Here is a 25,143-nt window from a genome sequence, read left to right on the forward strand (position 1 = left end):
GAGCCGTGAATACTTTTCTTAAGAAAGTGGTTAGATTCACCTCTGTAGGGCTAACTTCATAAGGTGCAGCATGTGCAGTAGCACAGAACCCAGTGGTCTGCTGTCACCACCTTGAAATGTTTAAATTATTTTTTAGTAACCTAAAAATGTATGTAGCTGAGCTGGGCATGGTGGTTCACACCTGTAATCCTAGCACTCCGGTAGGCAGAGGTGAGTGGATAACCTGAGCTCAGGAGTTTAAGATCAGCCTGTACTAAAAAAGAGAGAAAACTAGCCAGGTGTTATCACTGGCACCTGAAGTCTCAACTATTTGGAAGGCTGGGGTAACAGGATCACTTGAGCCCAAGAGTTTGAGGTTGCTATGAGTTGTGATGCCAGGGTGCTCTGCCCAGGACAACAGAGTGAGACTGTCTCTAAAAAAAAAAAACTATGTGGTAGATCCTTTCTCTATGCAGTAATCTAGGATGGAAGTCAAGAGAGGTTGGATAGCCACCTAAACATCTGGCATTCACTTTATTCCCACATGAAATGAGAATTTGCTAGTCTCTTTCAAACTCTCTAATTCTGTGTTTCTGTATAAATTGCTATAATCAAATTTTGTGGATGGTAATATCAGTACTTTAAGTGCATGACATCAGAAGGAATGTTGATAATTTTCCATTGAGAGTTATGTAAATCAAAAGTTTTAAAAATTATAGTAACACTTTCTGTTTTTGGATTTTTCCACATGGCATCAGGTTTGCTTATCACAAACCACTGTATAAAGAGTAAGGTTGTGGAATGGATGCCTAGAAAAAAGGTACGTTTGTTTAAGAATTTATCTTTCAGTGATATAGAAAGATGGGCCAGATCTCAGGATATCTCTTTTTAAGAGGTTTCCTCTGTGAGAATGGGAGTATAGATTCTTTACGTGGTAGTAACTTGGTAGTATGTGTTTCTTATCTTTGCTGTCTCAGCTCCTTCCTGTTACATAAGGTGCCTCTCTTCTTCCTCATTCATAAATTTTTAAGATTGGACTTAACTTTATTGCTAGAATGTAGTCTTTATTAAACCAGGGACCTTATCTGCCCTTATTCACTGCTGTGTTCTCAGTGTTTGTAACAGTGCCTGGAACATAGATCAGAGAAGGTGCCAATCAAACAGAATAAGTGAAAGACAGTCTATTAGAGTATTCTTGTTAGTATGGCTTGTTTGGAGGCTCTTGCCCATCACTGAAGCCAGTTCTGACAGTGGTTTCTTTGATCTTGGCTGGAGCCAGCATCTACTAGGAATGGTAGAAGGTGAAAGGTGAAACTTGGAGATGGCAGTTGTGAGAAGTGTCAGTGCGACCATTCTACACATACATTTACTTAAATATTTGTTAACTATGTACTAAGTGCCTTGCACTGTGCTGGGGATGGAGGTACAATGGGAAACAAAAGCTATTTTGCCTGCTGTTGAGGAGTTTATAATACAGTAGAAGAAATAGACATGGGTGGTTTTAAAACAAAAGCATACTGTTCAATGAAACTTTGTCTAAGTAACCTGATCTAGGGTAGGAAATGGATAAAGGGTGATTGATGTCAAAGTTAAGCAGGTATTAACTTGGCCAGGAAGGAAAGGAAGATGCTCCACCCAGAGGAAACATTATTTGCAAAGGAGCAGTGTTGGAGGAGGAATGAGTGTACTCCAGGAACTGAAAAGAAAGACGGTGTAGCTAGAACACAGTTAGCAAGGAGAATCGTGTGCCGTGAGGCCAGCACAGTTAGGTAGAGGCCAAAGGCATTTAGGGTTTTGTAGGTTATATTAAAGATTTGGAACTCTATATACAAAGAGGGGTGGAAAATCATTTTAAGGGTTTTAAGCAGGGATCGGATAACCTAGTCAAGTTTGTGCAGTAAAAAGATCACTCTGATCTTTGTTGGTACAGTTATGAGTTAAGAAAAAAAAATCACTTTGGTGTCCTATAAATCTTAATTTCCAAAGGACCAGAGTGGAAAGATGAGTAAAAGAATTGCTGAGCCAGCACCCTAGACCAAACACGTTATATACCTTATTTTCTTATGGAATCGGTCTGCAGAGCCTTGAGACTGTCCTCAGTCTGGCAGCACTTGGCAGGCTGAGTGGAGGAGTCAAGGAAGTAGATAACGAGGCTGATCTGGGGTTGGGGAAAAGCAAACCCTAAGTGACAAGGAAATGAAGAAATTGAGGATGCTAGGAAGAATATAATTGAAATGATTGATCCTGGACTTCAGAAATGTTAGAGAAGTAAAACCAGTGTAAGAATTCTTACATGTTTTTCCTAGTTTTCTAAATTATGAGTCTATGAAATACTAGACTGATAATTTCTGACTGAAACTTTTATAAGGGCTCCAAAGGTAAAGAAACTATGTTTGAGTTGAATTATTTATTTATCTTTATTAGGAGTCTGTGCCAGGATCTATACATGGCACTCGGGATAGAGAGATAAGTGAACCATAGCTTTGCCTTCGAGGAACTGACAGCCTGCTTGTACAGATAACAATTGCAGTGAAGATTTTAAGTATGTTCATTTGTTTTGAATCAAGACTATTACCTCCTGCCTGCCTCAGCTAAAAACTGACATTTAAGTTTTTGTAGGCATCCTTTATTATTAAAACCTTTTCAACTATAGAGCTATTTTTAGTTTGTGCTTCTACTGCTAGACTTTATTTTTTCAAAAGTCTTATTTTTGAAATTCAAAGTTTATAGAGTTGAAAACTGAAGGGGGCTCTCATGATCTCTTGATTCACTTTCCCAGAGTGTATGTGTCTGTCACTAGTTGTAAACAGGATAAATTTAAAAACACAATCAAGCATTTTTAATAGTTGTATGTTTATTTAGTGTATGTTAGAAAAAAATACAGTTAGCATAGCATACTCATGATGCATGGACCTTATCATGAGATTAAAGTCAATCTGTAGATTTTTAAAAGTGAGTCAATTTAAAGAGAAATAGTAACAGCACAGGTAGTATATTGCTGAGGTTTAGGAAATACTAATTTAAACCAACATCTGTATGTTGTATAGATGAGAAAACAAAGATCTCCCATGTACAACAGTGACCTTTTAGGTCACTATTAGGAATAGTGGGGAATTTAGGTCACTATATTAGGAATATGACTAATTTCTAGGAATAGAACTCAAATTTGCTCGATACAATATTATGTCTATTCTGCCATATAAGGCTGCTTCTTGTTGAAAGTTGAAGAAGAAACCTCTTAGTATGGCATTGTACTTTAAATTTGCACTGTTCATTGTGGTGGCCATGTGTGGCGATTTATATTAAAATTCAAATTTGCGCTAGTCACATTTTTAATGCCCAGTAGCCAAATGGCAACAAGGATATAGAATATTTCTGTCATTGCAGAAAGTTCTTTTAGACAGTGCTGCTGTAAACTATTGCTCATGAACATGATTCATAATGCTTGAAGTTTTCCACCCTTCAAAGGGATGTTACTTATAAATTTGCTTTATAAATAACCACACTGAAGTTATTATAACTTTGAAGTTAAACTGAAGGTTCTAATAACTGACCATGGGAAATAAAGCCAGTATGGGATTCTCAGATTCCTACCAGCTCATTTTATTTGAGGAAATGCTTGCTCTTCTTTCTTCCTTTGTAACAATAAATGTTTTCTTGAATTCATAGCAGATGGAAATAAGAAATATAAATATATTGAAAAAGAGGGTTCTTGTACAGAGCATTTCCCAAATTTCTGAATAGTTTGTTCAACTTAAGAATTATATTTTGGGGCGGCTCCTGTGGCTCAAAGGAGTAAGGCGCTGGTCCCATATACCGGAGGTGGTGAGTTCAAACCTGACCCTAGCCAAAAACTGCCAAAAAAAACCCAAGAATTATATTTTGTTGACATTATAAAACCTTTTTTATTTTTTGCATTTCCAGTGAATGGACCTGACTGGACTCTGAGCACATCGATAAACATGAGTGGAACCAAACCTGATATTTTGTGGGCACCCCACCAGGTTGATAGATTTGTCGTATGTGACTCAGAACTAAGTCTTTATCATGTGGAATCTACTGTGAATTCAGAGCTCAAAGCTGGATCCTTACGTTTATCTGAAGACTCTGCAGCAACATTACTGTCAATAAATTCAGACACACCGTACATGAAATGTGTTGCCTGGTATCTCAATTATGATCCTGAATGTCTCCTAGCAGTTGGCCAAGCAAATGGTCGAGTTGTACTTACAAGTCTTGGTCAGGATCATAACTCAAAATTCAAAGATTTGATAGGAAAAGAATTCGTTCCAAAACATGCACGCCAATGCAATACCCTCGCATGGAATCCTCTGGATAGTAACTGGCTTGCTGCTGGTCTAGATAAACACAGAGCTGACTTTTCAGTGCTGATATGGGATATATGCAGCAAATATACTCCTGATATAGTTCCCATGGAAAAAGTAAGACTTTCAGCAGGTGAAACTGAAACAACATTGTTAGTAACAAAACCACTTTATGAATTAGGACAGAATGATGCTTGTCTCTCTCTCTGTTGGCTTCCACGAGACCAGAAGCTTCTCCTTGCTGGTATGCATCGTAACCTCGCCATATTTGATCTTCGGAACACAAGCCAAAAGATGTTTGTAAATACAAAAGCTGTTCAAGGGGTAACAGTAGACCCATACTTCCATGATCGTGTGGCTTCCTTCTATGAAGGTCAGGTTGCAATATGGGATCTTAGAAAATTTGAGAAGCCGGTTTTGACGTTGACTGAACAACCAAAGCCTTTAACAAAAGTAGCATGGTGTCCAACGCGGACTGGTCTCCTTGCCACTTTAACACGGGATAGTAATATTATTAGATTGTATGATATGCAGCATACACCCACTCCCATTGGAGATGAAACTGAACCCACGATAATTGAAAGAAGTGTGCAACCTTGTGACAATTTCATTGCTTCCTTTGCGTGGCATCCAACAAGTCAAAATCGAATGATAGTAGTAACTCCCAACCGAACAATGTCTGACTTCACTGTTTTTGAAAGAATATCTCTTGCCTGGAGCCCAATTACATCTTTAATGTGGGCTTGTGGTCGTCATTTGTATGAATGTGCAGAAGAAGAAAGTGATAATTCTTTAGAAAAAGATATAGCAACAAAGATGCGCCTTCGGGCTTTGTCAAGGTATGGACTTGATACAGAACAGGTGTGGAGAAACCACATTTTAGCTGGAAATGATGATCCACAGCTCAAGTCGCTCTGGTATACTCTGCACTATATCCTTTGCATTGTTAATTTTGTGAGATGAATCAAGTAGAAATATTCTTGAAGTTTACTGAAAGGTCAGTCTGTAAATAATGCTGAATGTCTTATATCCAAATACAAGTTCCATAATACTAAATTGTGAAGTAAAATTGTTTAAAACTCTTAAACTTGCGATACTGCTTCGTAGATTGTAGAAGAGGAAGAAAACTATGTCCCTAGAATAGAACCACCCTATTTGTACTAAGGCCTATGAATTGTCTCCGAATCAAATGTAGCATTTAAATATTTTATTATGCATCATCACTAGTATTTCCTATGCATTTAAATACTTATGAAGCAATATACAGAAGATATGGATCAGAAATCTCCAGGCAACAAAGGATCATTGGTTTATGCAGGAATTAAATCAATTGTAAAGTCATCTTTGGGTAAGAAAACTCCATTTTATTTTCTCTAATGTTTGTGACTTTTGTACTCTTATTTTTGTCCCCCATCGTTTGGTATGTCCAAAATCCTTTTTGCAGTGAGTCTTGGTTCTTTGAAGTTATGTTGACTTCCTTAAGTCTGTTCATTCATTTATTCAATATTATTTTTTTGGAAGATCCACTTTGAGAGGTTTTATACTAATATAAATTAGAACTAATATAAGCTATCCTATAGATAATTTATAGGGTGCCGATTATTATTTTGGATAATATAGCAGTTTGCTTTTTAAAAACGACATCAAAAGATCTCTAATTAAAAAGAGCCCTGGCTCGGTGCCTGTGGCTCAAGTGGCTAGGATGCCAGCCACGTACACCTAAAGGTGGCAGGTTCAAATCCAGCCCGGGCCCGCCAAACAGGAATGACGGCTACAACCAAATAAATAGCCAGGCGTTGTGGCAGGCACCTGTGGTCTCAGCTACTTGGGAGGCTGAGGCAGGAGACTCACTTGAGCCCAGGAGTTGGAGGTTGCTGTGAGCTGTGATGCCATGGCACTCTACCCAGGGGAACAGCTTGAGGCTCTGTCTCAAAAAAAAAAAAAAAAGAAGAGCCCTTTTTATTTTGCTGCTCCAGTACTTTCTTTGAGCCATCTGATGGCAGGACTATAACTATGACATGAAGTATGGCCTAACTCGAAGGAGCCATATCTGAAATAGTCCTTGATGAATTAGTGAATATATTAATGTATGAATTAATGTAAGATTGAAATTGATAAACTAAATCAAACTTATTTTTCACTCACTAGCTTAAACAGTTGTTCTTTTCTTTATTAGAATTGATTTAATAAGTTATAATTACAGGCTGAGTGTTCCTTATCCAGAATGGCTTGGTACACCAACTGTCAGATTTCATATTTTTTCAGATTTTGAAATATTTGCATTATATACTTGGAGAATGAGCATCTCTTTGAGTATCATGTTGGTGCTCAAAATGTTTCAAATTTTGAAGCATTTTAGATTCTGGATTTTCAGATTTGGGAATGTGCAACCTGTATGTCTGTGGCCTAGGATTTGTTCTCTTGCTTTTGATAGTCAAATTTGGGCCCAAATCGAGCTGCTAGAAAAGTAGTTCGCATTTTTTATAGGACTTGCATCACTACTTTACAAATAATATAAAATACAAAATAATATACTGTTTTTAGACTATGGTAAGTGTTTCAGTCATATTTATTATAGTGTGTTGTGTTTCCCTCCAAGGACTTTCAGATTACTTTGGTGCACATCACTGAAATCTGCAGTAGATGATTTACCTGATCTATTTCATTTTGGTGTTCTCTTATTAGCCCTCCACTGAAAAAAGTAACTTTTACTATAAGTGGTACAATGTATGAGTTCTGTTAGAAACTGTTGTTAAACACAGGTAAAAGGGGAGCCATATTGTATCACCCCCATGAATTAACCTGAATACCATACTTCATAATTTTAGAACTGCTGCAAAAAATTAAACACCAAGTTTATAGAATTTATAGTACTTTAACTAAAATAATAAGACTACCATTCAAAAGAGTTCCTCATTCTCTTATTGCTAAATTTTTACCTTTTTGTTTTGTCTTACAAACAAAAATCTAGGGCGGCGCCTGTGGTTCAGAGAGTAGGGCGCTGGCCCCAAATACTGAGGGTGGTGGATTCAAACCTGACCCCTGCCAAACTGCAACAAAAAGGTGGGCGTTGTGGTGGGCGCCTATACTCCCAGCTACTTCAGAGGCTGAGGCAAGAGAATCGCCTGAGCCCAAGAGCTGAAGGTTGCTGTGAGCTGTGACTCCATAGCACTCTACTGAGGGTGACAAAATGAGACTCTTGTCTCTAAAAACAAAAGAAAGAAAGAAAGATCTATATTTTTATTTCTACCACTCAAAGGTAAAAAGTAGAGAAATTACTATCAAAGATGGCAGTCCTAGGTTCTAGTCTTCTATTTATTTGGCAGGACCTCTTCTAATTAGATCTCTAACAATTCACCATAGTAAGTCAGTACAGTAAGCCACCTTGTCCACAGCAATCTAGTGCACAAGTTTAATAGAGTACATGGGAAACTTTAATTTTAGTGACAAATAATATATGATTACTTACTGTGAAGTAGTTGCCTTTCCATGTTACTATATTTAATTTTTACAATGAATGAATTAAGTTCATTCATTCAACAAATATTTATTACATAGTCACTAGGTGTCAGGAACTACTAAAACTATGGAGACATAATTATCAACAAGAGGGATAAATCTTTTCCTTCTTGAAGATTGAGCACGATGAGTATCATCCCTGCTCTTGGGGAGCTTACTTTCTAATTCAGAATAAAATAAACAGACAATTAGAACATGGAGAAGAACAGGCAATTTTATCTAGAAAAGATTCCATTTCTTAGAGGAAGTAAGTCTAGGACAGCGGTTCTCAACCTGTGGGTTGTGACCCCTTTAACAATGAAAATACATCCTGCATATCAGATATTTACATTGCCATTCATAACAGTAGCAAAATTACAGTTACGAAGTAGCAACGAAAATAATTTCATAGTTGGGGGTCACCACAACATGAGGAACTGTATTAAAGAGTCACAGTATTAGGAGGCATTAGGAAAGTTGAGAACCATTGGTCTAGGAAGAGGTCCAGACAGGGAGCAGCATATGCAGAGAGCCTAGACTAGAGGGAAGAGAGCATAGTACATTTAATACGGCTAGAACCAAGCATGAGAGAAGTGGGGAAAGATGAAGGCTAGAAAGGGAAGCAGTGGGCTAACTCAGGAAAGACTTAGAAACTATGTTAAGAATTTAGGGAGAGGCTCGGCGCCTGTGGCTCAAGCGGCTAAGGCGCCAGGCACATACACCTAAGTTGGCGGGTTCGAATCCAGCCCGGACTCGCCAAACAACAATAATGGCTGCACCCAAAAAATAGCCGGGCGTTGTGGCGGGCACCTTGGTCCCAGCTACTTGGGAGGCTGAGGCAGGAGACTCGCTTGAGCCCAGGAGTTGGAGGTTGCTGTGAGCAGTGAAGCCATGGCACTCTACCTAGGGTGACAGCTTGAGGCTCTGTCTCAAAAAAAAAAAAGAATTTAGGGAGATTTATCATCTTTTAAGAAGGAGAAACTAAGGGTGAATTTTAAAGGGGGTGAGGGGTGACAGATTTTACTGTGTATGGAATGAATTAGAAAGGGGATCAAGGAAGATAGCAGGAATATCAGGGAAAACCCTGCAGTACTCAGGCAAGAAGTGATGGATTCCTTACCACGGTTAGTGGTAGAAGGGCTAAAGAAATGTGGATAAATTAAAGAGTGAGACAAAATTTAATGCTTATAAAGGGGATGGAGAAGGCAGAAAAGTCACAGTTCCTTGTCAAATGGCCTTCTCACAAACCTGACAGTATGGCAACTTTTACTTCTTAAAGACCAACAAGAGATCTCTCTCCTACTGATTCTCTTTTAAAGGAAGCTCACCTGATTAGGTCAGACCCACACAGGATAATCTTACTTTGATTCACTTAAAGTGAAATGAGTAGAGTTTGGGTCCTAATTACATCTGCAAAATACTTAAACCTCTGCTATATTCTGTTGTTGAGAAGGAAGTCACAGATTCCACCTGTGATTGAAAGGAGGGGATTATATAAGAATATGGTAAACAGACAGGAATCCTGGAGCCCTTCTTAGAATTCTGTCTACAACCAGCAAGTTGAATTAAGAATTTTAAAAGCCTGTATATTTGCTTTTGATCTAGTTATTTACAAATGTATAATTGTGGTATTAATCATGTAATTATATAAATGCATATTTTCTGTAAATTACTATAAAAATAAAAAGTTGGTAACATTTGACATTCACATTGCCTAATACATACTTCAGTTTATTCTGAAAAATCCCTTTTGTTCAAATGACAGATAATTATACAATGGCAATTTTGATGGTAAAACTTCCTAGAACATTTAAGAATTGGGTTGTTATTAGTAGAGTTCTTAAGGTTCATCTTTGTTTTGCCTTTATTTGGCACCAGCTATTATCCTAAGTGAAATTACCTTCCCATTAGGATCAACTGCCTTGATTGCAATGTAAATGATGCTATAAGAATAGTAAGGCTTTATTGTAATAATTTTTAAAAAAGAATGAGAATAAAAATTTCCATGATTTAGTAAGGGGAAAGATCACCTTCAAATCATTCCTATTGTATTTTCATTTTAGTACTTACCTTAAACTTTCAGAGTATTTTGTAAGTCTGTGATTGCATTTTTTCATGTATTTGTGGAGAGAGGGGAGAGAGAGTGAGAACACTTCTACTGGTCTCAGGCAATAGAGACACCTTGTGAATAATACAGGCAAGATAACCTGCCTTGTTAGAGTTTCTGTCCCAGAGGGAAAAGAGATAAAACTGAAAAATAAATTAGGTTAAGTGCTAAATAGACGAAACATTGCGTGGTGAGTTAGCTAAGAACGGGTGTATCTATTTTAGATCAAGTGGTCAGGGAGGCTTCACAAAAGTACTCATTTTCTTCCCTCTGAGTACATGGACTCCTCCTGTTCCAGCAGCTCTTTGATAACTCAAGAAGCTATTGTACTTAGAAACATGTAAAATGTGTATTACTTGTGACATATTTCACATTTATGCTATAAAATTGTGGCTGAGAAATTGAATAGTCTAAATATGAAATATGTTGTTGAAATATTTCTCTGTAAAATTTACTTATCTTCCAAATATATTTTAAAATAACAATAAACAAAACAATATAAAAATGTTTTCTGTTTTTAGGAATGGTGGAAAGCAGCAGACATAATTGGAGTGGGTTGGATAAGCAAACTGATATTCAGAATTTAAATGAAGAGAGAATCTTAGCATTGCAGCTTTGTGGGTGGATAAAGAAAGGAACGGATGTAGATGTGGGGCCGTTTTTGAACTCCCTGGTACAAGAAGGGGAGTGGGAGAGAGCTGCTGCAGTGGCATTGTTCAACTTGGATATTCGACGAGCAATCCAAATCCTGAATGAAGGGGCATCTTCCGAAAAAGGTATTAGGCTGTATTCTAAGGTATTGGCACTTCATAGACTGCTTTAAAGAAAGGAAGCTGATAATTTTCAAATATCTAATCACTTAATATTTTTATGTAAATTTTTGTTGACATAGAAATTATAGCACAATGCTATAATAGTAAATATTAACTTTTCCTTTATGTCTTGGTTTAAGTATAAAAACAAAGACGTGTTAAATGTTAATATAAGGTGTTCTCAAATGTGTCTGATTTCAATATTTTTTAAAGATAGTTAGCATACATTTTAAAAAATATATTTCCTTAAAGAATAGGACTACTTTAGTTCGCAGGCATTTTTATGGCACACATTTGAGTGTATTTTAGTTTAAACTCTTTCAGATGTTTATTGGTTGACCTTTAGAAAACTCTGAATGGCACTTTTATTTAGATTAATATAAACTCTTATAAAAAGCTTACTTTGATCTTCAAAAATGCTTCTACTTGAGTCTGGTGATTAGTTTTCATTAAATATATATATATATATATTTTTTAATGTGGTCAGTTGTTAACTCTGGCATTTTGCTAGAGAATCCTTAGAGAAACAAATTTTAATCCAAAATTTCAGTTATTTTTCTTATCAGGAATATTTCACTTGAAAATAACCAAGATAGATATAACTTTGATTTTTAGTATACCTAACAGATCATTTCTGAATATTCAGAATGTTGAATTCTTACTTGCTGGTCCATTTTGAAACAGACATACAGTTCTGGTTGTACCATAGAGAAAAGCATGAAATTAGCTAATGTATGTACTTACAGTCTAAAAGTTGAAAAAGTTAATGTTTTGCTCAGGTTGACATCATTTCCTTTATCTTTTCTGTGACAGAAGTCTTCCCCATTTGATAGTACAATAGAAGATAAGTGGTGATGGAAAAAACTAATTGGTATTTCAAGCCATTTCTAATTATAATTTTGCTACAGACTAAAAGCGTGATACTTTCTCATCATCGTGTACCTGGAAAATTTGGTGTTGCATTTAAACATCTATACTAACAATAGGGAAAAAGTATCTTTCCAGTGATTTTAATAATTTGGTGAAGGACTGGAGAGAAGACTTCTGAGTTAAACATTCTTTTCCCTTTAGAAGTAAATTCTTCTGTACAGAATCCACGGACAATTCTTGGTTATTTTCATTTTAATTTTTTATTTTAAATGACTTTAAATCTAATTTAACATACTAGACAAAGGAAACAAGCACATAGTAACTTGGGAAAATGTTTATAGAAGAATAAGGCTGTTAAGAATAATAAAAGGAAAAGATGCTGTTTTATTTCAAGGAGAAAAAAATGAATAGGATCAAGAAACAGAATAAGAAAACTTCTGTAATATGTATATAAATGTTAAAATGCTTAAGAGTAAAAATTAAAGGCATAGTTTTCTTTTTTAAGGTTGAACTTACGTTAGAAAGTTAGGCAGCCCTGGAACCTAAGGCCAGGTTAGCAGCTTGCCAGCAGCCATAGAACTGCTAAGAACAAATATTTTTTAAAAAGACTTTTGGAAACAAATGCTTTATTGCAAATGTGTCTAAATGCAATTCTGTAGTAATTCTAGTAGTTCATTTTGTCCTAGAAAAACTATAATATATAGTTAAAATATCAAAATATGGCTTTCTACACTTTGCAGTTGACACGTGTGTGTGTGTGTGTGTGTGTGTGTGTATGTAAGTATTTGCATTATATATTTAAGAATAGGAAGACAAAATGATTGAAAATGCCTATCCCAAGATGGAATAGTATTATCAGGGATTTGAAATAGCTTTGCATAGGCTCGGTGCCTGTGGCTCAAGAGGCTAAGGCGCCAGCCACGTACACCCAAGGTAGCAGGTTTGAAACCAGCCCGGGCCCGCCAAACAACAATGACTGCTGCAACCAAAAAATAGCCAGGTGTTGTGGCAGGCGCCTGTGGTCCCAGCTACTTGGGAGGTTGAGGCAGGAGACTCACTTGTGCCCAGGAATTGGGAGGTTGCTGTGAGCTGTGATGCTATAGCACTCTACCAGGGGGACAGCCTGAGGCTCCTGTCTCAAAAAAAAAAAAAAAGAAAAAAGAGAAGAAAAAAAGAAATATCTTGGCATAAATGAACTCATTGGCATTGATTCTGACAGGATGGCTTCATTTTTCCTTATGTAATAAGTACTAACAATACCGTATAGGACCCTGCCTAAAATGAGAACTTGAAAATTAAAAGATGTTCTTTCCTACACAGTGTTTGCAAATAGGTAAAGTTTTATAAGAATGGAAACTTTGTTTGTGGTCCTTGCCAAATTTTCCAGTCTGAATCAAACCCTTATTCTAATGAGCTCATTTTTCTGTGGTTAAACGTTACCCTCTGGTCTCTGTTCATGGTTTAAGAAATGTAGAAGAAGGAGATATTAAGCTTTTGATTACTTTGATTAGCTGGCTGTTTTTAATATGTAGGAGATCTGAATCTCAATGTGGTAGCAATGGCTTTATCTGGTTATACGGATGAGAAGAACTCCCTTTGGAGAGAAATGTGCAGCACTCTACGATTACAACTAAACAACCCATATCTGTGTGTCATGTTTGCATTTCTGACAAGTGAAGCAGGATCTTATGATGGAGTTTTGGTAAGCTAATTTCTGTTTCATGAGATCCTCCTTTGAATTAGATAGGAGTTTTTAATCTTTCTTAAAATTTTTTTTTCTTCCTACAATTTTCAAATGTCTGTTGCATAAAGACATTTTTATTGTATTTTGATGCATATATTTTAAATAAAGTAAGATCTCTTAAACTGTTTTTGAGCAGCTCTTCTTGAGTGTGATTCCCAGTATAGTTAGTTAACTCATATCAAACTGAATTAGATTTTTATAGTTTTAACAATATAATTTTCAGATACTTTTATCCTTTATCTTAAGAACTTAGCTCTAAAAATTTAGAACTATTTAAACATAAAAATACATTAAATATGTTTGTGTGTGTTTAGTTAAGTAAACCAACTCATGATCACTCAGTCAGTTTTGGTCAGGGTAGTTAGATATCTTGCCTGAGTTAGCATCTGTCATTCGCAGATATATTCCCGTTTGGGGATAAACTATATGATAACTATATTTACACTGTACTATTTTATATTTTTTCTTTATTTTGTCTTTGTGTTGTTATTTTTTTCTTTCCTGCTTTAGCCACATATGACCGTAACACCAAATAGGTTTTTTTTGCAGTTTTTTGGCCAGAGCTGGGCTTGAACCCACCACCTCTGGCATATGGAGCCGGCACCCTGCGCTTGAGCCACAGGCACGACCCCAAATAGGCTCTTTATAACAAAATAGAGGAAGAAGAACGAAGTGAGACTTGCTTAGCAGTTTTAGTTGTTGGGTTTTAAGCTATACATTAGTACTACAACTTTGTGTTATTGGGCATCTTTCCAGAAATGAGATTTCTACACTGAAACTTATTTCTATGTTTGCTTTTGTGACATTTCCTGTAAAATATAGGAAATGCTTATACATTACTTGATTAGGTGATTTAAATATCACTTATCAGTTTGAATCAAACCCTTATTCTAATGAGCTCGTTTTTCTGGGGTTAAAAGTTACCCTCTGGTCTCTGTTTATGGTTTAAGAAATGTAGAAGAAGGAGATATTAAGCTTTTGATTACTTTGAATAGCAGAACTAATAACATGCATTTTATTAAGGTAATTTAATGAAATTTTTAATAAATGTTATTAGTTTCAATTCTGACAGTGTCCACAGTTTATGTATGTTGTCTGTTACTTTTAGTAAATTACTATTGAATTTTTCTAATCACCTCAAATTAATATCTAAATTTTTTAAATATTATTAAATCTTTTTTGTTAAACAAAAAAGACTTTAAATGTTGCATCGGCACTGAGGCGGAGGCGGGTGGATTGCCTGAGCTCACAGGTTCAAGACCAGCCTGAGCCAGAGCAAGACCCGGTCTCTAAAAATAGTTGGGCGTTGTGGTGAGTGCCTGTGGTCCCAGCTACTTCAGAGGCTGAGACAGGAGAATTGCTTGAGCCTAGGAGTTGGAGGTTGCTATGAGCTGTGACGCCATGGCACTCTACCAATGACAAAGTCAGATTCTGTCGAAGGAAGGAAGGAAGGAAGGGAGGGAGGGAGGGAGGGATTTCATAGAATGTTTTAAATGGAAATTGGGTCTTTTTTCCACCTTTAAATTATTTTTTACTAATCACAAAATTGTACCTTTCTACATTTACAAAAATATCTTTTAAATAGTGTTTTACAATACTAATAACAATACAGAAATTTTAGTTATAATGCCTCTGAAAATTTTACCACAAGCCATCTATATAACAATATTTTACTTTAGCCGTAAGAATGTATCTATTTCTAAGTTTTAAAACTTAGAAATGACAAACTTGTCACTTTGTGTTTAGAAACCTCTATTAGCATTTTTTCTAAATTTTGTACTAGTATATAGCCAATTCACACATTTCCTAGATTTATTGACTATATTAGTAGCCAAAGAAAAGATTTCCTTACTTTCCCCCAAATTAATATCTATAATGGAAAGATTCCATGGCATCTTAAACTTGATACACTATACATTACTACTTATATTTTACGTTGGACTGATGAAAACTGAACTGAATTTTTTTAAAAGCCGAATTGGTCATTGTTTTAAGAGGTAAATGTTTACTTTGCAAGGACAACCTTACGGTTTTCTGAGAGTTAAAGAAAAGCATCTCAGGCAATCATTGGCTTTGTCAAGATATACACGATAACTTAATACATTTGAAAATAAACTTATATACATCAGGTATATAAAATATTTAGTCTGTGCAAAAATTTAAAACTCAGACCATCTACAAGTAACTTCTTTCTTTTTTCTTTTCTTTCCAGTATGAAAACAAAGTTGCAGTACGTGACAGAGTGGCATTTGCTTGTAAATTCCTTAGTGATGCTCAGGTGAAAACTGATTTAATTCTGTATTTGAAGTAATTAATATTGATTGTCACAATTATTTTAAGAAACTAATCTTTATGTGTAATTATATATGTGTGAGATTGATAAATAAATTCTTCTAAAAAACATAGTAATCATTTGTGAAATCAAGATATTGTAAACATTCCTAACATAACTAAATTTGCTTGTTTAGAATACTGATTTAACATTTTAGTTTATTTCTGCTTTGACAAGTAAAATTAGTTAGTAGATAAAGATGTTAAATTCACCTCATAATGATGCTGTATTTCAGCAGTATTTCAACAGTTCCTGCATCCCTATGTTATGTTTACAGTGAGGGAGAAATGCACAGAAACAAGTAATACAATGTATTGAGTACTGAATAATGATAAAATGCTGGGGGGATTTAGAAGAATCTTGGCTACAGTTTGGGATTGGGATAATGTCAGGGAATGTCTAAATGAGATGGTTATTAAAGTTCCCTTCCAACTCAGATCCCATGATTGCATCACATACTGCTCTGAGAGCAAGAATTTTGCAGAATAATGAGGACATTTCTCTTTAAAATAGTAAGCCATCTGTAGTTCTTTTATGAAATAATTATCAAAACATAACAAATGCCTTTTTAAGATAATTTAAATGATCATGGATACTGCATTGAAATTTGTAACATGAGATAGATGCAGGCTTCTTAGTAGCTGTCTAGATTTTATTTTAGAATGTTTCCCATTAGAAATGAAATTGTTTAAATGTAGTAGTTTTGAAGTACAAAATACATAGTGAGGCAGACTGCTTTAGAAAAATCACTTTGAATTTTTCAGTTAAATAGATACATCGAAAAATTGACCAATGAAATGAAAGAAGCTGGAAATTTGGAAGGAATTTTGCTTACAGGCCTTACTAAAGACGGAGTGGACTTAATGGAGAGTTATGTTGATAGAACTGGAGATGTCCAAACAGCAAGTTACTGCATGTTACAGGTCAGTGCAGTTTAACAGCAGCTTAAAAAAATGAAAACACCTCCCTCATTCTGTATTATCTTTCCTCAACTGAAAGTAAGTATACACTTTTGCTTACTTAGGATCTTTAGAAAGCATTTAGCTTTAACCTCATCAATTGATATACTAAGGACTGTGATTTATCTTACTGTCCCTAAGTCTTTTCATTGGGTTATCCAGTTTTTCCTTTCACTCTGGTAAATACCAGTGTTGACACTGATTCTGAATTTATGTAAAGCTCACATGGAACAGAGAAACTTCTCTTCAGTTTCTCCAATTGTTGACAGAACTGCACCTTCTGCAAAAGAGATTCCCTTTCCCTGATCTGAACCACAGTCTTAGTTGAAGTGTTGAAGGCAAGTTATACCACAGTTCTCTGAAATCTCATTTTCCCTTTTAATTATCAATGGAAGTGATTTGGGGTAACCAAGTGATTAATATTTTTTCAGTTTTTACTGTTTAGTGGTTAAAAGGAGATCTCACATAGAGGTTACCTTCTACTTTTCTTTTGCTGGAAATACTGTAAAAATTGTAGAGGATCTTCCTGAGAGATTTCTTGTAGCCCTACAGATAATCACCTTACACGGTGTCATTACCTTCTCCTTTCCTTCCCTCATCCTTTTATGAAATACGATAGTGTGCTGTGTAAACATAGTAAAATACCCCCTCCCCAGTCTAATTGTGAATACACGTGGCTACTAGTCCACAAACTGCAAAACAAACTTAACTAAGATATCAAGCCGCTGCCCATGGAAGAAAAAATATCATTCTGTAACATTTTTTTCTTACTGAAATTTAAATAAAACTGTAGCTGTATGAATACAGAATGCAAATGAGTTAGCAACAACTTATCAAGATTTATAAAATGTATTTAAAATGCAGACAATATGTAATCAGATCTTCCTTTTTTGAATATTGAATATTTAAAGATTCTGGAAAGTGAGTTACTTTTAACTGACAAACAAGCTAATAGGAAGACACTTGCTAGACATGCAGACTAGTTAAAAGGAATGAACTTATTCTAGCATGCATGAGCTCCATGCATCTTGCTATACTGTTAGGTTTCCTCTCATATGTGAAAACTTTCTCTATCACCATCAATACTTTTATATTAAGTCCCTTTTCATACGTTATGGTACATACACAAAAAACACCTAATATACTGACAGATGCTTTCTTTTGCATCAAATGAGAGACTTCTGGGTAGAATGCAGTTAAATACTCTAAAGAGTTGTTTTTATTGTTTGTTTGGGTTTTGGGGGGTTTTTTTTTGAGACAGAAGAGCCTCCTGAGTTCAAGTAATCCTCCCATCTCGGCCCAGAGTGTTAGGGCTACAGATATGAGTCTCTGTACCTGGCCTGAGAGCTTATATTCTTAACAGCTCTATTGTGGTCCTTTCTTCCAACTAGCCCAATACACTATTATACCAACTCTCAAGAGAGAACTTTCCAAAAATCCTCTAGCCAAAAAGTTATACACATTAGGCTCCTTGTTCAGAGTTATTCCTGCATGATGGAACTAGGGTTACTACCTAACCCATTTCTTTATCTATAAAATTGGAGAATGGAATCTACCAAGCTTGTGAGAATTAAATGAAAAGATAAACATGAAGCATCTGTTACATTGCCTTGTCACCACCAGCATTGCTCAGTGCGAGGACACATAGTTGCTGCAAGTTAGTAAGAATACAGAGCATGCCAAAAAAGTGTACACATTTTAAGAAAAAAAATTATTAAAATTGTAATAGTCAATATATACTGATAGCAAAAGAAGAATACAAGTCACCTTTGACTTCTACAATTACAAGAGGTGCTCAAAGTAGTTACCATTGGTGTTCTGACACTTCTGATTACATTGAACCATTGGTTGAGCAACAATGACCAAAGTGTTCACTTGTGTCACTGTGGGTACCATTTCAACTTCTTCTTGAAGTTCCTCCAGTGTAGTCAGTTTTCTAGGGTACACCACATCCTATAAGGTCCCCCATAGGCAGAAGTCAAGGGGTGTTAAGTCAAGAGAATATGAGGGAAACTCAACTATACTATACTCTTTGTCAACATCTTATCCATTGTTCTGGCAAATTCTCATCAAGGTAAGCTCTCACCTCTTGGTATAAGTGCAGTGGGGCACCATCTTGTTGGAAGTAAAATTGATCATTCCCAGAAAGTATACAAATTGTAGCTAAAATGGATGTGCCTGACTTATCTAGGTACACTTGACCAGTAATGGTATCTTCAAAAAAGAATGGTCCAGTTAATCACCTTAAGACAGTTCACATCAGACATTGAGACCTGGTAAATTGACTTCTTTGCCCACATGAACATGTAGGTTTTCTGGAGCCCAGTATACACAATTATGCCCATTCACTGTGCTGTTTGGTTCAGATTGTGCTTCATCGATTTTCCCTACCTCCCCAACCTCCACAATGATGTAGTGTACCCTTTGAGCAGGGTCACCTTCATTCAGTGCACATAATAAATCTTGAGATGAAAATTTCCCATTTTGCTGTTTTAAAAATATGTTGTATGGCTATCCTACTGACTTGTCTCATATGCACATTGTTTGGTAGACTTCCGTGCCAAGTGTGTAAACTGTTTCAACACCATAGCAGGAGAAGCAGTATGTGTTGTTGTCAGGGCCTCCAGCTCTTCCCTTGAGCACATCACATACACAGTACCATCCATCTCAAACTTACCACGAATGTGTGCAGTTGTCAGGTGCATTAGAGGTTCTGTTGCACACCCACACCTTCATTGTTGTGTACTTCCGCAGTGTTCTCAGATTTCAAATACCACTTCAAATTGGTCTTGTGCTCCTCAAATGACAATCATGCTTCTGCCATTTTCTTTTGACTGTCCTGCCTGTCATGATCAACACCCATCTTTTGAGTAAACATTATACTGCAGATTGCTACCATAGTTCAATTCAAACTTCAAAAGTTAATACATAGATGACATCGCTTAAAATATGAATGCATTTTTTTTGGCACACCTGGTATTTGACCTAATGAGGCACTTTCCTGTTGTAGGTGTAGAATGGTAGTTGGTATAAGTCAGTTGGCTTAAACTAATGGCTTCTGCCTATTGTTTTCAACCTAAGCTTAGAACCAAAGCCCTTGCACCTCCACAGACCCTGGAGGCAAACACTCAACCCCAAGGACCACCCTGGTTGGGCTCTTGCCACTGCAGCAGATCAGTCCATTCTACTGTGTAGGACAAAAAGACCCTAGATCTTACATTTTTTAAATCCATTCTGATAATTCTGATAATTAGGATTTTTTTCATTTACATTTATATGGGCATGGTTAAGTCTGCCATCTTGCTATTTGTTTTCCAGTTTCTTTGCCTTTTTCCTTTTGTTCCTCTGTTGTTTACCTGCCTTATTTTAGGTTAATTGAATATTTCCATGTTTTATATTACTGCCTCTTGGTTTTTAAACTCTACCTCTTTTTTTTTTTTTAAGTGTTGCTCTAGGCCTTGACAATATGCATCTTTAACTCATGAAAGTCAATATTTTACCTTCTTATACTTCACATATCACACCTGACACATGCTTCCTGCTTCACCCCTTCCCTTTCTTACCTCACACCTGATGTTTTCTGAGTTTTGCTTCATACTTCATGCGTCACAAATGTTACAACAGTGTAATTTGATTTATATACCGACTCCTTTGTCCTGTTGTCAAATATTTTACTTCTATAGACATCATAAACTATAACTTAATTGTGTTATGATTTGTCTTTTGTCATTTGTCTTTATATAAATCATGAGAGGAATGAAAACTTGGGCTCTTGTATTTATTTCATGTTTACCATTCTTTTTTTTTTTTTTTTTTTTGAGACAGAGCCTCAAGCTGTCCCCCTGGGTAGAGTGCCGTGGCATTACAGCTCACAGCAACCTCCAACTCCTGGGCTCAAGTGAGTCTCCTGCCTCCGCCTCCCAAGTAGCTGGGACCACAGGCGCCCGCCACAACACCCGGCTATTTTTTGGTTGCCCGTCATTGTTGTTTTTGGCGGGTCAGGCTGGGGATTCGAACCCGCCACCTTAGGTGTACGTGGCTGGCGCCTTAGCCGGTTGAGCTATAGGCGCCGAGCCTATTCCTTTCAATAGTTGTGAGTTTCACTTAGTATTTCCTTTTGATTTTTTTCTTTTGCATTTCTTGTCATATAGGTGAAAGATTCCCTCAGCTTTATAATTTTAATTGAAAATGCTTACTTTACCCCTTTTCTCTCAGCATCTTAAAGATACAGTTTCATTGTTTTCTGGTCTCCATTGTTTCTGATGAGTAGTCAGCTATCTAATCCTTGTTTTCCTGTTTGTGATATTTCATTTTTCTTTGGGCTTCTTCCAAATTTTATTTTGATTTTTCAGCAGTATGCCCCTCATGTGCATAGTTATGGTTCTTTTTATTCTGCTTATGGTTCACTGAGCTTCTTGTAAGTCAGTGTTTTTCATCAGATTTGAGGGCATTATTTCTTTAATTTTTTTTTTTTGTTCCCCAATCTCATTCTCTTTTTTTCTTACACTCTTATCACATGTATATTAAACCACTTGATATTTTCTATAAGTGCTTGAGGCTCTGTTCATTTTCCTTTTACCTTTCTTTCTCTGTTCTTTAAATTGGACAATTTTTACTAATTTGTTTGTTGACTTTTCTGTTACCTTCAGTCTGTTAAAGTTTCCAGGGAACTCTTAATTTCAGTTCCTGTGTCTTTTTGTTGTAGTATCTTAATTTTGTTATAGTTTACGTTTCTCAGTTCAGATTTCTATCTGTTTACTAATTGAAACAGTATTTTCCTTTAATTCTTTGAATACATTTCATATAGCTATATTGAAATTTGTCTGCTGACTCTAACATCTGGGCTATTTTAGGTCAATTTCTATTGCCCCTTTTTTCCTTTACTTTCAACCACATTTACCTCTTGCCTTATATATCTAGTGATTCCTTTTTATTGACTGTTGGGCTTTTATTTTTTTATTTTTTTTTTTTTTTTGAGACAGAGCCTCAAGCTGTCCCCCTGGGTAGAGTGCTCTGGCATTACAGCTCACAGCAACCTCCAACTCCTGGGCTCAAGCGAGTCTTCTGCCTCGGCCTCCCAAGTAGCTGGGACCACAGGCGCCCGCCACAACGCCCGGCTATTTTTTGGTTGCAGCCGTCATTGTTGTTTGGCGGGCCCGGGCTGGGGATTCGAACCCGCCACCTTAGGTGTACGTGGCTGGCGCCTTAGCCGGTTGAGCTATAGGTGCCGAGCCGACTGTTGGGCTTTTATATACTACATTAAAGAGATTTATTTGTCTTCTTTTATCTCTTTCTAAAGAGTACTATTACTTGGGGAATTTCAGTTATTTGCTGATCACTTTTGTTACCATGCATCTGTAGAAAGCCCAAGCTGTTACCATACACTTGTAACTTGTTCAGACTCAATCTGAATTCTATTTGCTACAGATCATGCTGGTGCTCAGTTTTAGATTAGGACGGACATGGAGAAGACTTTTATCCTTCTTCTTTTTTTATTTTTTTAAGACAGAGTCTCACTGTGTTGCCCTAGATAGAGTGCCATGGGGTCATAGCTCACAGCAACCTCAAACTCTTAGGGTCAGGTTATCCTGTTACCTCAGACTCCCAAGTAGCTGAGACTACAGGTGCTAAACACAACACCCAGCTATTTTTTTCTGTTTTTTTTCTTTTAATTTATCATGTATTGTCATGGGTCACCCTATAACCTTTTTTGGTTTTATTTTTTAACTTAATTTTTATTAAATCATAACTGTATATGTTTCTTGGGTACAATGATTTGATATACAATGTGGAGACTAGGTCTCATTCTTGCTTAGGCTGGTCTCAAACTCCTGAGCTCAGGCAATCTACCCACACTGGTCTCCCACACTTCTAGGATTATAGGCAAATGGGTAATTGAAGTTAGCACCTAATTTAATAGACAAAAGATATGTTCCTTCCCTGTTTTTGATTGACTGTCTAAAGATAGTTTGTTACAAGTTTTTGTTCTTTTTCTGTAAGTAAAGTATTTGCTAAGTTCTCTCTAACATTTTGCTTTTCTGTCTGGCTTCAAGTGGGACTGAGATAACTGGGTTTCAAATTGATGCCCAAGGTATCATTGGAAATAGAGACTTTGTTTACTTTCTCCATCATGTAAAGTTAAGGAAGATATCTTGGCAGGACTAAAAGCCTTCTATGATAACCGAAGCATAGCCAGGCGTTATGGTGGGCACCTGTAGTCCCAACTACTCAGGAGGCTGAGGCAAGAGAATCACCTAAGCCCAAGAGCTGGAGGTTGCTGTGAGCTGTGATGCCACAGCACTCTACCAAGGGCGACAAAGTGAGACTGTCTCTAAAATAAAATAAAATCATTTAAAAAATTAAAAAAATAACCCAAAGCAAACATAGATAAAGTATGGAATGTATTTGGAATGTCACAGCTGCTAGGGAAAATACAGCTTTAGGAAAATTGCTTTTTTTTTTTTTTTTCTCAAGCAGAGCCTCAAGCTGTCCCCCTGGGTAGAGTGCCGTGGCATTACAGCTCACAGCAACCTCCAACTCCTGGGCTCAAGCAAGTCTCCTGCCTCCGCCTCCCAAGTAGCTGGGACCATAGGCGCCCGCCACAACGCCTGGCTATTTTTTGGTTGCAGCCGTCATTGTTGTTTTGGTGGGTCCGGGCTGGGGATTCGAACCTGCCACCTTAAGTGTACGTGGCTGGCGCCTTAGCTGGTTGAGCTATAGGCACCGAGCCGGAAAATTCTTACTGGCAAGAACTTGAGGTTCTTTGATGAGAACAAAGCTAAAGTAAACTTAGTAAAACAAATGGTTGTTTTTCTCTCTGGACTAGGGGCAAAAGAACTAAGAAAAGTTTGGTTTGGTTTTTCTTTTTTATTATTATTATAGTCAATGTATGTTTTAATTGAAATTGAGAGAATAGACAGGTTTAACTTAGATAAGTAGATATATAAAAGCAGAATTTCAGTTCACAGTGCGCTGCTAGATACGAAGGGCCAGACTAAGTAAGTGTTGTTTAAATGTGACTGAGCAGTTTTGGTTTAGTTTTGGATTAGGTAGTAAACAGAGTTTATGAACCCAGAGGTTTTAATTGCTGTGATGGAGTATTCATGTCGCTGTTTGCAGCATTCAATCATGAAGGTGAATTGTTCACTCCTGCTTCCTTAAACTTAATTAAAAGAACATAGCACTTACCTGGCCAGGTATGATATGTAAGGTACATATTTATGTCACTGGTGGAGGCCAGCTATGTTGTTTACTCTATAACAATGAGAGTTACTTAAGATAGATTAACAGGGCTTCCAACGTTTTTATTGTATCCTCATTATGAGCCAGCTTTTGGCAAGAAAGGGGCTGTTTTTTTCTGTCTGACTCTTGTTCACATTACTCAGAATCTTCTGTTTCAGCCAGAAAATTTTAAACAATTGAAATAATTCATGTTTTCTTTATAGGGTTCACCTTTAGATGTTCTTAAGGATGAAAGAGTTCAATATTGGATTGAGAACTATAGAACTTTATTAGATGCCTGGAGGTTTTGGCATAAACGAGCTGAATTTGATATTCACAGGAGTAAGTTGGATCCCAGTTCCAAGCCTTTAGCACAGGTAAGTGCATTGTTTTGTTTTGAAACATTTTAATGTTTCAAAAGAATACAGCTTATTTTTTTGCCTATATTGAATTCCCACTGATGTCTTTATCTATTCCAAACTGTATTTTGTCCTTGATCTTCAATCTAGTTTTGCTGCTTCCGAACAGTTATCCCAGCAGCTTGAGCTATAGTGTGAGGTAGTACAAACCACAAGCCCAGAGGATCTCAGGCAGCTCTAAACCAATCCTAGGACTGTCTGAAGTTTCTAGTATATTCCCAGCCCTTTCAGAATCTAAACTATTGCATGATCTTATAAATTCCATTTGTGTATTAAGTTTTTCAGCACTATTTACATGCAATAAAGCAGGGTTTGGGTTTTTTTTAATTTAACAGTATATATCATGTCGAATTACACATGGAAACTTTTAGCATTAGTTTAAAAACAGATCAGTTATCACATTAGGTGTATAACAAATGATTGTATCTTAGTTTAGGTATAAATAGTATGTTATCCTTAATATGAGCACTGGATGGTGCTATTTTCTTATTTTAGGAAATTGAAAAATTAGGGCTTGTATTAAAACCAGAATATCAGTAATATAGCATCATATGATTGTATACGTTACTAATCTGTATAATAATTAGTGATTAAGGGCCTAGGAGTTTACTGTAAAAGCAAAATGGACTGCTTCTATTGCTATTACTCTAAAATTTTGACTGTTTACCATTACAGGATCCTTAACTCCTTTTTATCTTAGTAATAGAGTGTTTTCTTTATAAGAAAATTTTTTTTCAGAAGATGATATCACTGAACTTGGTTTAGAAGTCATACTGGGATATTTTGTAATGGGCCAATGTGAATTCTAAAGTCCTGGTTATTTTTTAAAATGTTGGGGTATAGGCTCGGCGCCTATAGCTCAACCAGCTAAGGCGCC

General features: G+C 36.4%; 1 protein-coding gene across 3 annotated transcripts in view; it reads left to right on the forward strand.

Annotated features, from left to right (window-relative positions):
* MIOS (meiosis regulator for oocyte development) overlaps window positions 1–25,143 on the forward strand; it is a 37,146-nt gene that overhangs the window by 1,902 nt on the left and 10,101 nt on the right. For 2 of the 3 annotated variants that reach the window (XM_023519423.1, XM_012812603.2), the window contains exons 3-9: window positions 3,904–5,235; window positions 5,554–5,652; window positions 10,431–10,685; window positions 13,124–13,293; window positions 15,548–15,613; window positions 16,432–16,590; window positions 24,072–24,224. In XM_023519423.1, coding sequence (XP_023375191.1) covers window positions 3,942–5,235; window positions 5,554–5,652; window positions 10,431–10,685; window positions 13,124–13,293; window positions 15,548–15,613; window positions 16,432–16,590; window positions 24,072–24,224 — 2,196 coding nt within the window. In that variant the 5' untranslated portion in view covers window positions 3,904–3,941. Of the gene's footprint in view, window positions 1–737; window positions 800–3,903; window positions 5,236–5,553; window positions 5,653–10,430; window positions 10,686–13,123; window positions 13,294–15,547; window positions 15,614–16,431; window positions 16,591–24,071; window positions 24,225–25,143 lie in introns of all 3 variants that reach the window. The other variant, XM_023519424.1, reaches the window with a different exon arrangement.

The sequence above is a fragment of the Otolemur garnettii genome, unplaced genomic scaffold (assembly GCF_000181295.1).
Source record: "Otolemur garnettii isolate 467f Iridium unplaced genomic scaffold, OtoGar3 scaffold00005, whole genome shotgun sequence".
Lineage (NCBI taxonomy): Eukaryota > Metazoa > Chordata > Mammalia > Primates > Galagidae > Otolemur > Otolemur garnettii.